Source organism: Eurypyga helias, unplaced genomic scaffold (assembly GCF_000690775.1).
Source record: "Eurypyga helias isolate BGI_N326 unplaced genomic scaffold, ASM69077v1 scaffold902, whole genome shotgun sequence".
NCBI classification, from domain to species: Eukaryota; Metazoa; Chordata; class Aves; order Eurypygiformes; family Eurypygidae; genus Eurypyga; species Eurypyga helias.
In genome coordinates this window covers 25,991-40,296 of record NW_010233874.1, presented here as the reverse complement: position 1 = coordinate 40,296, position 14,306 = coordinate 25,991, and the positions used below count along the sequence as shown (strand labels likewise).

The window sequence follows — 14,306 nt, the reverse complement described above, 5'->3', positions numbered from 1 at the left end:
CTCACCACGGGCTGCAGGGGAACCTCTGACCTGGCCACCTCCCCCACCTTTTCACACTGACCTGGGTGTCTGCCGTGTTGTCTCTCCCACGTATTCTCAGTCCTCTCTTCCTACTACTGTTGTGCAGCAGTATTTACTCCCTCAATAATATGTTATCCCAGAGGTGCTACAGACAGCGCTGATGGGCTCAGCCTTGGCCAGCAGCTGGTCTGTCTTGCAGCTGGCTGGCATTGGCTCTGTCAGTCACAGAGTAGGGGAAAGCACAAAGATGTACTCTGCTTCCCCTCAGCAGGCGATGGCCAGCCACTTCCTAGGAAGTATGGACTCAGCACGGGTAGCAGCTCTTCTGGAAGACGAATGCCCCTCCCCTCCTCCTTCTCTTAGTTTTTATTACTGAGCACACCTTCGTATGGTATGGAATATTGCCTGGGTCAGCCGTCCTGGCTCTGTCCCCTTCCAGCCTCTTGCCCACCCCCAGCCTGCTGGGTGTGTGTGTGGGTGGTTGCAGACAGCCTCGACGTTGTGCGAGCACTGCTCAGCAGTAGCCAAAATACTGGTGTGTTACCAATGCCGTTCTACTAGAAATACACAGCACAGCACAGCACCCTGAGGGCTGCCATGGGGATGTAAAGTCCAGCCCAGCCTGCCTCAGTGCGAGAAGTGACTGAAAAAACAAGTATGCTGCTGTCACGCACGAGAAAAAGTTTTTGGTCAAAGCCCTGCAAACTCTTGCCTTTCACAGAAAACAGTTGAATTTCTAACTTCAGGACAAATGTTTTAAAAGTTTAATGGAAAATCTAAATTCTATCTAAATTTTAGATGGAAAAGGTGTCTAACTTCCTTATTCCTTCCTGCTTTTCTCTACTGAAAATACTTCTTAAAGTTCGTTTCTCATTCCAGGTAACATTAGTTGGAGAAGCTACTCCAACTGTAAATTGATATTCCAGAATGACAATCAGAGAAGCACATTATAACGTCTTTATTTGCACGTTTGATACTGTGATGGTGTTAATTTGTGTAAACTGGAAATTTACGAAGAATTTTAGAAAGTTTTCCATTAAGTATTCTCTACATATATGTAGATAAACAGCATAGCATACCAGTTTTTTAAGCTAATAGCTTTCTGTGCTCTGGATGTTTGTTCACTGCCTGTTTGAACTCTTAAGAAGAGAAAGAAGCAGCCCTTTTAGCGAAGAAGGCGGCATTGACTCATGACATCAGCCGGCTGAGAGAACTGTATGAAGGCATGATGTCAAAGTTTCCTCATCTGCATTTTGAATACAAGTAAGAGCTCAGTGTGATCCTTAAAGAAATTTGAAAGTGGTTTTGGGGGCATTTTATGCATGACTTAAGGGACTTAGGATAATTCCATCAACTGCTTATCTGTTGCTTTCCTTTTAGTGCCAGTGAATAATGATTATCTTACCTGTGATGCAAGAGAGGGGAGGGATGGGGGAAGTCAGGAAATGTTCACTGAATCAGTGGGCAACAGGGGAGGTGACACTGTCAATATTAAACGACAGCCTTATCAAAATCACTGAATTTAGAAGTTTCATATGATGGTGTTTGCGAGCCTTAATTTCAGTTGCTAAAACCATAGAATCCAAAGGTCTAGACTGCAAAAAGTCTGTAATCATTACTTTCCGGAGTCCTGCCTGAGGACCGTGAGTAGACCCGACCTCTGGAGGTCAACATTCTATCTGTTTCCACCAAGCAAGCATATTTATCTCCGGATTTATTTGTTTATGTCACAATCAGTCTGAACATGTTCTTGTAGCTGTGCTAGTGACAGATCCCATAGTAAAAATATTTTTTTTTTTACTGCATGAACAAATTATACCAAAATCAGGAAGCACATTCTTTTAATGACTTTGTAACTGACTCTTTCTTGGGAAGTCTTGTGCCCTGAAGTATTTGATTTAATCATATTGTGTTTGGGGTTGTTTTTTGACCTGATATAAGTTAGTATTTCCTATACCAGTGTAATGAGCAGTGTGAGTTTTTAAATTAGATCTTTTAATGGGTGTAGGAGAGAAACAAACATGTGATTATTGTAATTTTTAAGAAATCCAGAACCCAACTGGAATCCAAACCTTGTGAAAGGCCTTGTTCTGTCTCTAATCATTGTGAAGGATATATCCAAAGCAAAAGCTCTAGAAGCAGTGGCTGGCGGGAAGCTGTATAACATAGTTGTGGACACAGAGGTATGTTTATCACTTTAATACACCACTCCAAATGTTGATATGAGGTCGTGTGAGTCAGAGTTAATGAGCATGTGCACTGTTAGCGAATGCTTAAGGGGTAGTTTGAACTCGTGTACGTGTTTGAGTTGGGACAAGAGTCATGCGTACTTACTGGCAGTGATGTATTCCTCTTGCGATGCCCTGTTGTGTGCTTCACAAAATCAGCTGTGTATTCAGGTGTGCTTTGTAACTCTTCTTGTTAAGGCTACTGGCAAAAAGCTTTTGGAGAAGGGTGGACTAAAGTGTCGCTACACTGTCATTCCACTGAACAAAATTTCAGCCCAGTGTATTGGGCAAGACAAGGTCAAGTTGGGCCAGAGCTTGGTATGTAAATAAATACGCTATTTACACTATTTTGCATGTCTACCTCTTTAATTTTGTTTCTTTGGTAAAAACCTGGGCTTCTTAATGGTTATACTAACAGGAATTTTTGTAGGGTTTGAGAGTATCTTGATTTTATTTCCCTCTATTTGTGTCCTTTCAGCTAAGGGGTGTTTAAATGGATAGTAATTATTCCATTTTTAACTGAAATTGCTTTAAAATGTAATGATGTTTTTAGAAAGTCCCTTTATCAAAAGAACACAAGAAATTAAATTTGAAAATTCTTATCTGTTAAGGCATACTAATTGTGTTTCATTTGATTTCTAGGCTGGTCCTGGTAACTTGGATTTAGCCCTTTCTCTGATTGAATATGAATCTGAACTGCAGAAAGCAATGGAATATGTCTTTGGAAGAACACTAGTCTGCAATAGCATGGATAATGCTAAGAAAGTGACCTTTGACAAGAGGATAATGATAAAAACTGTTACATTTGATGGAGATGTGTTTGACCCCCAGGGCACTCTGCAAGGAGGCAATTGCTGGTTTTATTCATATAATAATACTGCATGTCTATAGATTTGTTTACTGCTCTGCATGTTTTTTATAAATATGAACAGTAACCTTTTTGTTTAGCCTCATACTGGGGATGATATGACCTGTTTGAGCAAAGATTTGTCAGTCCTGAGTTGAAATAAGATTGGTTAGACTAAGGAAAAAAGAATAGCAAACTATTTCTGTAAAGTAGTTGTATACAAGTATTTCAAATCTTTACTTAGCTATATAATCCTCTTGGAAGCAGAAATGCTTTGAATTCAAGCACTGTTTGAAGTAATTAGTAATTAATTTGAGGTTGTTGCATAAACTATGAAAAGTTAGTTGATTTCACAAGAAATGCATGTGTAGTATCCAAAGCCTGCAGAACCGTATTCTGTAGCAGAGGAGGTAGCCCTTCTCACTTAGAACTGCTGTAACTTCAGCCTAGCTGCCTTTCTGTTCTCTAACTAATACAGATTATCAACCCGCATCATTGTTAACATTTAGAATTTGTTATTTGCCAATGGTAGATCCACCAGTCCTGTGAGCTTGACTTTGCTTTTATTTTCACTGAACAGGAGCGTACTCAAAGGTGGCACCAATATTGTCTAAGCTTCAAGAAATGAAAAACATCAAAGTAGAACTCCAGATAAAGGAATCTGAACTTGAGACTGTAGAGAATGAGCTGGCAAGCTTGAAGAGTGTCGCTGAAAAGTAAAGTTTGTCTTGCAAAATGTCTATTGTTTCTCTTAAGTGATTGAGGAAGTGTGATATAAGTGTTTTTGAAGGGCATAGGGCCCGTTGAGAATGTAATATGCAGAAAGTTATCCCCTTTCTCCTTCTCCGTCTCCCCAGTTTAATTTGTAAGTACAGAAGAGAATTAGTTTTTATATAAATACATGCAAGAAAACTTTATCTTAGGTAGTGGAGGGAAAAAAATGGCATACTGTGATGTCTACTTGAAAACACTTCTCCAAAATTTCATGAATGCTGCTGAAGAATGGATCTGTTCCAGATGTTTTTTCTTTAATGCTTGAGTCTAGCATCTGTCATGCTGCTGGTTGGAAAAACATGAGCTCTAAATTGTTGTCTAATTCCATGTGTTGCATTTGTTTGCCTTTTTAAGATACGTTATCATAACCAGGAGTTACATATGTAGTAACTTACGTATCTACAAACCTCAACAATTGCTATTAAAGAAATTATATCAGTTTCATGCATTTAAGCTTACTTGTCCTACAGTCATTGTATCTCACATGAAAATGGGAATAGAAGTACTACTGTATCTACTTATTTCAACTTTGAAGTGCTGGGTACCCTTCGTTACAACAGCGTATGTCCTTACTGTCTTCAAAAGGTATCAGCAGCTGCAGCAGCAGTTGGAGATGAAGTCTGAGGAAGCAGGGCTGTTGCAAATGAAGCTTCATCAAAGTGCTTATCACAAACAAGAGGAAGAGCTGCTTGCCCTGAAGAAAACCATTGGTAACAAATGTGCTCTTAATCTTTCAACTGAAAGCAAATGGCTAAGAATGAGATGGATATTTAGCTGTCTGAGCAGCAGAATCTTCACTTAAGAAAAAAAACCAAGTCAGTTTCACCTTTAAAAATACTAGCTTTATATTTTGGAGTAGGTTACAAATACAGAATCACAATAGACCTGGCATAGAGGTGATTCACATAAGGTTGGTGATTCTCTTGTAGTAAGGGTTATATTTTTATTAAGCTTGTTACATACTTTAGAATAAAAGGAAAAATGGCTTTGTGGGGAAGTTTAAAAATTGATTTAATGCCATATTTCTGTAATCTTTGTTTTTTCCAAGCCATCCATTTCTGTAGATATTTAAGGCTAGCCGTATAAATAGTTTGCCTAACAAGAAGATATTGGAAAGAAGTATGGCTTGTATAGCTAAGGAAAAATGTAAAAGGAAGCAAATGGCAGCAGTAAGCAAAACATCCAAAGAAAGAAGTTGGACAGAAGTGATACGTATGTAGACATAGTATGGAATGAGGTGGTACCTTATAGGTAGCCATCTGATTAATTACTTCTTGATCATATGATTTTGTATATAGTTGCCCCGATCAAGAAAAAAAAGGCTTATTTTCAATTATTTTAATGGTTGGTTGTCTATTCGATGCCCTACCAATAACAAGTAACAGCAGCACACTGTCATAGAATAATCACTGAAATAGCCTGCTTCAGTAACTAGCAAACATACAATCACTTTTTTGTGTTAGAGGCAAAGATGAATTTATTTCAGTTGGAGTTCAGGATGTAAATTCAGAGATAAGAACAATGCCCAATCTCACTACTGTTCTTGTTGATTTCAGCCGAGTGTAAGGAGACATTAAACGAAACTGAAGAGAACCAAAAGAAAGCAGAAGATAAGTACAAGTTATTGGAGAAGAAAATGAAAAATGCAAAAGCAGAGTGTGAAAAAGACCTAAAAAATGCCCAGAAGAAACTAGATGATGCCAAGAAAAAGGCAGATGCTTCAAGCAAAAATATGAAAGAAAAGCAGCAGGTAAAACTTAACCTTTGTTGACAATTCCCTCAGTGTCAAAAGTGGATGCAGTAATCAAAGTTTGAGCCTCCTGAAATTTTAATACTTGTCAGTTTTGGAACTGAATATATTACTTAATTTATTAGTCACTGGCAGTAGAAATTGCTGATGGTTTTTTGTGTGAGATTAACCCCTTACGGAAGAACAGACACTGTTCGTCTTCTACAGCATGTACTAAGTCAAACTGAATCTAACTTGAAGTGTAACTGTAATAAATTTGGAAACATCTCTCTAGGAGGTTGAAGCTTTAGTTCTGGAACTTGAAGAGCTAAAACAAGAACAAGCCTCCTATAAGCAGAAGATAGAGGCTGCAGAAAAAGCAGTCCAAGCCTACCAGGAGCAAGTTGATGCTATGGAAGCCGAGGCGTCTAAGACCAAGGTAAAAGCGAATACTGCGTTTCATTGTGTGTGTGTTGATGCTACTGAAGACACGATCCCCTAAAGCTCAAATTATAATGTCTGTTTTGTTTGGATTTTCTTACCAACACTCAATTATGTTTAGCCAAGGTAGTTATTTTTTGGCTTCGTTACCACAGGGGAATTTTTCTCCTCTTCCTTGCTGTGTCCTTCTCTTCTCACAACTGTCTTAGCTTCTTCTAAGGCTGGTGTTAATAAATGACTGTGTGATGCGCTTTTCAGGAATCTCTAGAGAAATCACAGGAGGAGCTGGCCAAGCGAAAGGAAGTAATTCTGTTACAGGATAAAGCAATCAAAGCCAAATCTACGGAGATCGCAAAATACAAAGAACAAAATAATGGATTGCAGCTTAAGGTTAAAGCGTTAGAACATGACATCAGCAAATATCAACAAGAGGTGGCTGATGCCTCTGCCAAGGTATTTCAGAACTTATTTTCCTTGCCTCTTTGTGACCAAGAGTGGCTTTTTCCCTTGCTATGTGCAGAGGAAATAGCCTTTTTGTTTCATAAGCACTGTCGTATTTGCAGCCTTGGATGTGAAAAAGTTTTACCCCAGGAGAAGGGGTGGAAATCATAACAAAGCTTATCGGTGTGGACTAATAGTAGATCACAGTGAGGAGAACATTCTAACTGAAGGGGCAAATTAGGTAGCTAGTTAAAGAAGTTAATCCTGAGATTTGGTGACTGTAGCTTAGTCCAGATATACAAAAATGTGTTCCAGGTAAATGTGATGAGTATATGCAGAAGTTTCCTTAAAATCTTGGTTCATCTGCAGTCTTGGAAATCACATGAAGCATTGTAAAGGTATGCACCTGTGCTGTGTTGGGGTAGAAAATTAATGTTCTGGAGTAATTTCAGGATGTTGGGGTTTTTTTGGGTGTGTTTTTGTAATTATTTTTCATTCACATTTGAGAAGGGGGGAAAAAAGTTTTGATACATCTTTTCGTTTACAGGTGAACAAAATGCTGAAAGAGCATGAGTGGATAGCTTCAGAGAAAAAACTTTTTGGTCAGCCAAACACAGTCTATGACTTCAAAACTAAAAATCCTAAGGAAGTGGCACAGCAGCTGCAGAAATTGCAGGAGTTAGAACAGAAGTTGGGAAAGAAAGTGAACATGAGAGCTATGACTATGCTGTCTGAGACAGAGGAGAGGGTAAATGTTCTGTGCTTTCACCTTTAAAGACTGGGTGGGTTGGGTATATGGTATTGTGTGTAACGTAGCTTTATATTTTCATATGCTCTGTTTCTGAATACACCAAAACTTAATCTTCATGAGATAGCAGGAAACCTTTTGTTAGATCTTTTATACTAACCGTAACACTTTCAACCTATTCACCTCTGCACTTGTTTCCTAAGTTATGCATAATCTTGATTTTGGGTGGTAAGAAGAATTTAATTCTTCCCTACTCCAGTCCGCCCTAAGTTGGCAGGAGCAGCTTTAGGAGAGCTTTGTGGTATCCGTTACCGTATTTGAGAATTATGTATATTTACCAAAGTTTGCAACATAAAGAGCTGTTCATCTTCAACTGTCCCAGCTTGAAGGTGTTCTAGGATTGTCTTGAATGCATCTGTGTCTTGTGGCTGTTCCAGGACCGTCTCAAAACTGCCCACCGACTGACCCTTCAGCTTTCCTAGTACTGTTTCATGATTGGAATTGGTCTCTTCTTCATAGCAGCCTCCAGAAACGTCCTTTCTTCTATGGAAAAGCAAATTACGCATGATTAACTTTTCGGATGCAACTTGCAGAGTAATGTTGGTCTTCCCCTTTGCTGCTTGTTGAAAACTGGAATTCTTTAATTGGCAAATAATATCCTAAAACATAAATCTTTCATACAGCTAAACACGAATGCTTTGCATCTCAATCTTGTGGTAATGGCTATTACATAGTTGCAAAAACGATAAACGGGGAAACTGTAAGATCAGCACAAAATGTATCTGAGCGCAAAGTTCACTGAAATCTATCTTTTCATCTCATTGCACCAGTACAACGACTTAATGAGGAAAAAAAGAATTGTAGAGAATGACAAGGTAAAAATTCTTGCAGCTATTGAAGAGCTGGACCAGAAGAAAACTGAAGCTTTACATGTCGCTTGGAAAAAGGTATGACACTGGAAGTCTGATCTTCACGTTTTAGCAGAGGACCTGATTTATCTTGGATTACTGTTGTGCTGATTTCTTTGGGGGGAAAAAAGGGTCTCTTTCCAGAACTAATTAATCTCACTTTTGAAAACAAGACGTGCATTCCCTGAGAATTGTAAAGATGCAGTTAACCCTGTAAAACTACCCTTCCCTTTTAGTGCCCGCAGAAGGTTACGGCAGGTTAAGCTACTGACATGCTGAAATCACTGTCCCTCGCATGGACGTTGGACAGGACAGTGACACAGCTCGCTTTTCTTCCTGTTCGCTGAAACCCGTATTTGACTAGAGTTAAAATCTTCTGGTTGTGTGTAGCCTCGTACGATGCGGGGCCGCGAACCTGGGCTACTCTTCCTGCTGCTGACAGGTCAGGCCTCAGTGGAAGAGAGCAGCAGCTCATTCGCACACCCGTTCCCTAAGCACCTGGCCGCCTTACAGTTCTCTCCTTCCCTTTCTACACGGAAAGCTCGTGACACATTCTTTTCTGCTGTACTGGGAGAGGTGTACTTTTTGGCCTTTGAGAAGGTCAGTTATCTCTAAGACCAAATTGCTCACAAGTGAAGAATCAGTTTTAATTATTACTGCCCATACTCAAGATACACTGACAAAATTAAACCTTTTCGTTGCACAGTCTTGCTTGGCAAAAATCAGCGACTTGCATTTGAAAGCATCCTGGGTGGCGGAGTGCGCGTGTTCTCTCTCAGATACATTCCTTCACCTGGGAAATGTTAAACCTATGCTTGCAGAGTTGCATCCCATCCAATACCTGGACGTTGCCAAATAACTCTGGAAAGAAAAGGAATGGGGAAGGTGCCCGTGTGCACCTCTTACAGGGTGCTTATACTTTTAAAAAGTCCTTTAACTGGGAGAAATCACAATTTACCGGTTGATAAATCTGAGGCAGGGAGTAACTGTTGCCCTGGCTGATGGCGTGGGGAGGCTTTCGCCTGACCCTTCTACAATCCTTAATATAAACCGTCTTATCTGTATCTACATTTCCTCTGGTGTTGCTTCCCTTTCCAGAACAGATGAAAAAGATTCCATGGGCTAGTGTTTGCTCGCTCTCCCGTACACGCTAACCTTGTGATGTGAGAATTCACGGGGTTAAGCTGGGCAAGGTGTCCAGAGCAGCGCAGCGCTACCTTGTTGTCTGTTCGTGCTCCTGATCCAAAGCATGCGCCTACCTCTTCTGCGCTCTGACTTCCAGGTGAACGAAGACTTTGGTTCCATTTTCTCGACCCTTCTACCAGGAGCCACAGCTAAGCTGGTAGCGTCGAAATCCCAGAATATCTTGGATGGCCTGGAGTTCAGAGTTGCCTTAGGAAAAATCTGGAAGGAAAACTTAACAGAACTTAGTGGAGGACAACGGTTGGTGAACTTTGCAGGCTTTCTGTTTGTTTTCCATTGCAGTTGTGTGTATAATTGATAATGTCTGGCTATAGGTATAGTTTGGGAAAGCAAGAAACAAAACTTTTCCCTAGTCGAGCCGGGGACTCTCTCTCCTCCAGCCTGATTTAATCTTGAAAGTGTTACCAAATCAGCTCAGCTCAAAGAGGAATCCGACCTAGAACAATGCGTTACTTGTCGTCTGATACAAACAAGGTTTTAACTCCACGGAGCAGCCGCAGGAAAAAGGAACGCATTGAGTGGTGAGCAAACCGCCGTGAAACCCTAGTTAGTCTTGAGGTGGACTAACTAGGAGGAAATGCTCCAGCCTTTGAGTTGTAACCTCAGAAATCCATATGGACAAGTTCTGCCCCGGTGTCACATTAGTGTCACCGTGACGGTGTTCTTCTGCAGTGATTACAGCTAGTGGGGTAGCGTATTGCTTCTCTGCGACTTCTAAGGAAAAACGTAACGGATGGGAAGGTAGAAGCAGGATTTAGGAAGTGGTGAGACAGAGATAGAGAACTTGTCTGAAGGGCAGAATGCTTTGAGAACCGCACACTGGGAAACAGCGCTGTGAAACTCAGAATGGAAAAGGGGTAAAGCAACAGCATGGGTTTTCTTAAATACCATCACCCAATTACCCCCGATCCTCTGATCAAAGAGTAAGTAACACTTGCCATTTCTGGCAGGAGGTTTCACATGCTGAAATCGGAACTCGTGGCAGCAGCGGTCGTTCTGTCTCCAGAACGTGTAGCATGGGTCTGCTGTTGAGAGAGCGCTTTGTTACTACCAAACCGTTGTTTCTGTAAGCCAAATCCTCTCCAGCAAGAAAGGCTAAACCAGAACTTCCTCCTTCTCTTTATATTAGGTCGTTGGTGGCCTTGTCCTTGATCTTTGCAGTGCTTCTCTTCAAACCTGCCCCAATTTACATCTTGGATGAAGTGGATGCAGCCCTTGATCTCTCTCATACCCAGAATATTGGGCAGATGCTCCGTAATCACTTCAGGTGGTCCCAGGTATGTATGTGATCTTGGAGGGGTCGCGGGCCCGTGCTGCCAGCGTTCTGCTTCTAATCAGCTTCAGCTGGAAGTTGCCGTGATGACACAGCACCTGTGAAACTCCGGAGCGTTGCCGTGGCTGCAGGGACTGAAAACGGGGTAGTATGGGATGTGGTCAGTGTCAGGCATGACCCGCATCCGGGGCTTTCTTTACTGTCTTTTTTTTTTTTTTTCCCTTGGGGTTCTTTAACCTGAGCTTTAAAAAATACCTTTCTGACCCTGTTGAAATAAGCCAGGCATCAGTGGAAAGAATTTCTGCATCACTGTGGCCTGTGTGTGGAAAAAAGCCTGTAGAGCTGAAGGAACCACCCACTCGGAGTGAAAAGCAGTGCCTGTCTCTGCTGGGAGATGGGACACAACCTCTCCCGGTGATGAGAGAGAGGAGGGGAACGTTTGTTGCCAGCACTGTAAGATAATTTGAGCGATATCTGGAGGCTGTGAGATCTCCTGCCCTCTTGGAGAATTTGTGGTGAGATTTTTTCCAGTGCCTGATGCAGCGTGCACGTCCCAGGCCAAGCGCTGGGGTACGGACATCGCTGGCTGCGGGTGTGCCGTAACCCACCCAGCACATTCTGTTGGGCTTCAGTTACACTTAAAGCAGGGATATTTTTTTTAGAGGGGTCGCTAAAGCAAAAAGGATCCTCCTTTTAGAAGCCTTTTGCGCAGTTTTTACGTGGACGGCGGCACTGACCTTGCGCTTTCTGGTTTGTTTCAGTTTATCGTGGTGTCCTTGAAGGATGGAATGTTCAACAACGCAAACGTCCTGTACATGACCAAGTTTGTGGATGGCATATCCACCGTCACCAGATACGACCAGTTTCAGAGGATGCTTGCCTCTGGCCTGGACAAGGCCAAGAGGGAGCAGAAGGATGGCAAGGGGACCCATAAGGTCACACGCCGTTCGTCACAGACCGCCTGTTCCCAGGCCCCAGGTGGGCCGAGAAGAGAAACTCCATTTTAAAAATACGTTTAAGAAAGAAGTAGTTATTTTTTAAATGTTACTTCATGTTTTAGCTTGTGGTGCAGATCCACACCTCATCAGGAGTGGAGTTGCACACAGGGGAGATGTTCTGAAGTGTAAACGCTGTCGCTGTCTCGTGTTGTTATGCCACCTTTTTGTGGATTTGACAGTTTCTGAAGTGCTGATGATTGCCTTGCTGTTTAGATAGCAAAGATTGTTACAGTTTACTGCAGGTGCTGGTTTTACGAATAAACATGTTCAACCATGAGGCCTGACTGTATGTGCTTTCCTTCCTCGCAGTTTTTCATTGAACAGTGTCTGCTTGGAAGCGAAACACTTCTCTCCATTTTTAACTTCCTGCTCTATTTCTTAAAGTTGTATCATTTAATTCTGTACTCTAAACGTTAGCGGCAGGACAACGTGGAAGTATTTTTAGCCGTGGGTGGAGATAATCAAGTTGAGACATCCTGACGTGGAGCTCTGCCACCTTCCGTGTCCCATGTCTTCCGTTGCCAACAAAAGCCAGTACCGTTGTCCTGCTGCTTTCACTGGCCGGAGGCAGGGACAGCTCTGTGCCAGGATGGCAGAGATGCCGGGAGTGCTCAGACCACCCGCCTGTGGGGCCACGGCAAGGCCCCTCCTCCCCACTCACTGCTTCTTCCTTTTGGGGCACAGTTTAGTAAAGTAAATTCAGTGGAGGCTGGATTAGAGGGGATGTGTCTATGCCCAAAATACTTCTGAAATGCTCTTAGATGGTGTTTAAATAAATTTTCAACCTCATGGCCTCACATTCCGTGTGTGTGTGTGTATGACATACGCGTGGCACACAACTGCCCGTGTGCATGTGCTGGTAATGTACGGCACACATAGCCGCGTCCCGTACCCCAGCGGGTGCAAGCGACCAGGCTCTTGGCGAAAAAACTGTGTTCAGTGTCCCTCCTGCCTGACACCAGGAGCACTCCGGATCTGGAACACAGCAGCAGCGGAGCATGACACCAGGAGCAGTGTGCACCCGAAACAAAGTGCAGAGGAACACCAGCAGCGCTCTTCTGGAACGCAGCGGAGTGGAACACCAGGAGCACACCCTGAGTGGAACACCATGGAGTGGAACAGTAGGAGCACACCAAGCCTGGAACACAGTGGAGCAGAACATCAGAACACCCTGAGCGGAACACCAAGGAGCGGAACAGCCGGCGCACACCCTGAGTGGAACACCATGGAGCGGAACAGCAGGAGCACACCAAGCCTGGAACACCAGAGAGCAGAACACCAGGAGCACACCCTGAGCAAACACCATGGAGCAGAACACCAGGAGCACGCCAACCCTGGAACACAGGGGAGCAGAACACCAGGAGCACACCCTGAGCGGAACAGCAGGAGCACACCAACCCTGGAACACAGACGAGTAGAACACAAGGAATTCAAGGGGACGTGTGGCTTCAATTTAAGTGTTAATTCCCAACTGGTTGAGAAAGACTCAACAATGAGAAGACTTTTTCCATCTCAGTGTAAAGAATGAGAGGGCTTTGTTTTCTCCCGGTTACTTGTGTGGCTCCTGCCAAAGGCAACTTGGCATGTTCTGTCTCTAACGACGAGGCGAGTGCCAAGTGGCACTCAGGGAGCGGCTCCTCCCTGCTCCTGCGGAAGCTGTGGAACACCCCTTCGGTGCGCGCCGGGACAGGGCAGACGCTGCCGGACATCGCCAGTCTCAAAGGGGGGAATTGGTACAGGGCATGCTGGCCCAAGAAGCGAGCCGACGTTAGTATAGCGTGCCGCGTACTTCATTAGCAGATAACGAACCGGACGCTGCTGCTGAGGTCCCTGTTCGCTGGACCTTGACCAGAGAGAACACGTGGGACTGACTGGGCGTAGGATGAATTACCTGACAGCCATCCCACGGGTCACCTTGGCAACAAAACTTGCATCTAGGGCGTCCTGAAGCGAACGGCCTTCATTACAGCAGCAAGAATCACACCCGTGGGTCAAACAGACCCCAGCCCACGTGAAGACCCTTGCCCTGAGCATGCGTATTAGCTACAACCAGCCCGCGTACCAGCGGCGCGGAACACCAGGAGCGCCGGGAAGCACTCTCGCTGGGAGGAAAGAAAACCACCGGCGTCACGCTGAAGAACAGGTCATGCAGCTTTTATTTAGTTTTACCTTTTTTTGGTAAGCAGGAGGGTTTTCTTTCAGTCAGACCGTTCACATACTCGGACAGCACAGAGTGCAGTGAATCTGATGGAGATCTCGCAACATTAGAAAACTTTTTTTTTTTTTCCCAATATACATCCATGTAAGCAACAGCTTGTAGGTCGGAACGCGAGTGCTGGAGCCACGTCTGCGCCCCGCACTCCCGGCGATACAAAGCATGGCAGCAGCACAAGGAACGCCCGCGCCGGGCAAAGTACAGTGTGTTTTACATAGTGCAATCACTTTCAGAGGAAAAACTCTAGGAAGGCCACATCTATTTGTTTTATTTTTAATCCCATCGAGTTAGAAATGCAAGGGGGGGGTGGGGGGTGGGGGGTAGAAATCGAACCTCTGACTGAATTAGCTTTTGTACAGGTAGGTTTTGTGTATAGGCACGTGCTTTAGAGAGGAGCTCTGAATCTGTAACCACGAGAAAGACATATTGCTTTGTGATTCAGAAAGTGTTAAACCGTCTCTAACCTTCCCAACGCTCTTG

The 14,306-nt window shown here is 43.4% G+C and overlaps 1 protein-coding gene across 1 annotated transcript in view; it reads left to right on the top strand.

Moving 5' to 3' along the window:
• SMC2 (structural maintenance of chromosomes 2) overlaps positions 1 to 13,408 on the top strand; it is a 21,284-nt gene extending 7,876 nt beyond the window's left edge. The window contains exons 11-25 of the mRNA XM_010161834.1: positions 1,167 to 1,284; positions 2,066 to 2,204; positions 2,448 to 2,567; positions 2,892 to 3,096; positions 3,677 to 3,812; positions 4,456 to 4,580; positions 5,427 to 5,620; positions 5,895 to 6,038; positions 6,299 to 6,493; positions 7,029 to 7,229; positions 8,060 to 8,176; positions 9,420 to 9,580; positions 10,470 to 10,617; positions 11,375 to 11,591; positions 13,185 to 13,408. Of these exons, the coding sequence (XP_010160136.1) occupies positions 1,167 to 1,284; positions 2,066 to 2,204; positions 2,448 to 2,567; positions 2,892 to 3,096; positions 3,677 to 3,812; positions 4,456 to 4,580; positions 5,427 to 5,620; positions 5,895 to 6,038; positions 6,299 to 6,493; positions 7,029 to 7,229; positions 8,060 to 8,176; positions 9,420 to 9,580; positions 10,470 to 10,617; positions 11,375 to 11,591; positions 13,185 to 13,408 (2,444 nt within the window). The remainder of the gene's footprint in view (positions 1 to 1,166; positions 1,285 to 2,065; positions 2,205 to 2,447; positions 2,568 to 2,891; positions 3,097 to 3,676; positions 3,813 to 4,455; positions 4,581 to 5,426; positions 5,621 to 5,894; positions 6,039 to 6,298; positions 6,494 to 7,028; positions 7,230 to 8,059; positions 8,177 to 9,419; positions 9,581 to 10,469; positions 10,618 to 11,374; positions 11,592 to 13,184) is intronic.
• The last annotated feature ends 898 nt before the right edge of the window (positions 13,409 to 14,306 follow it).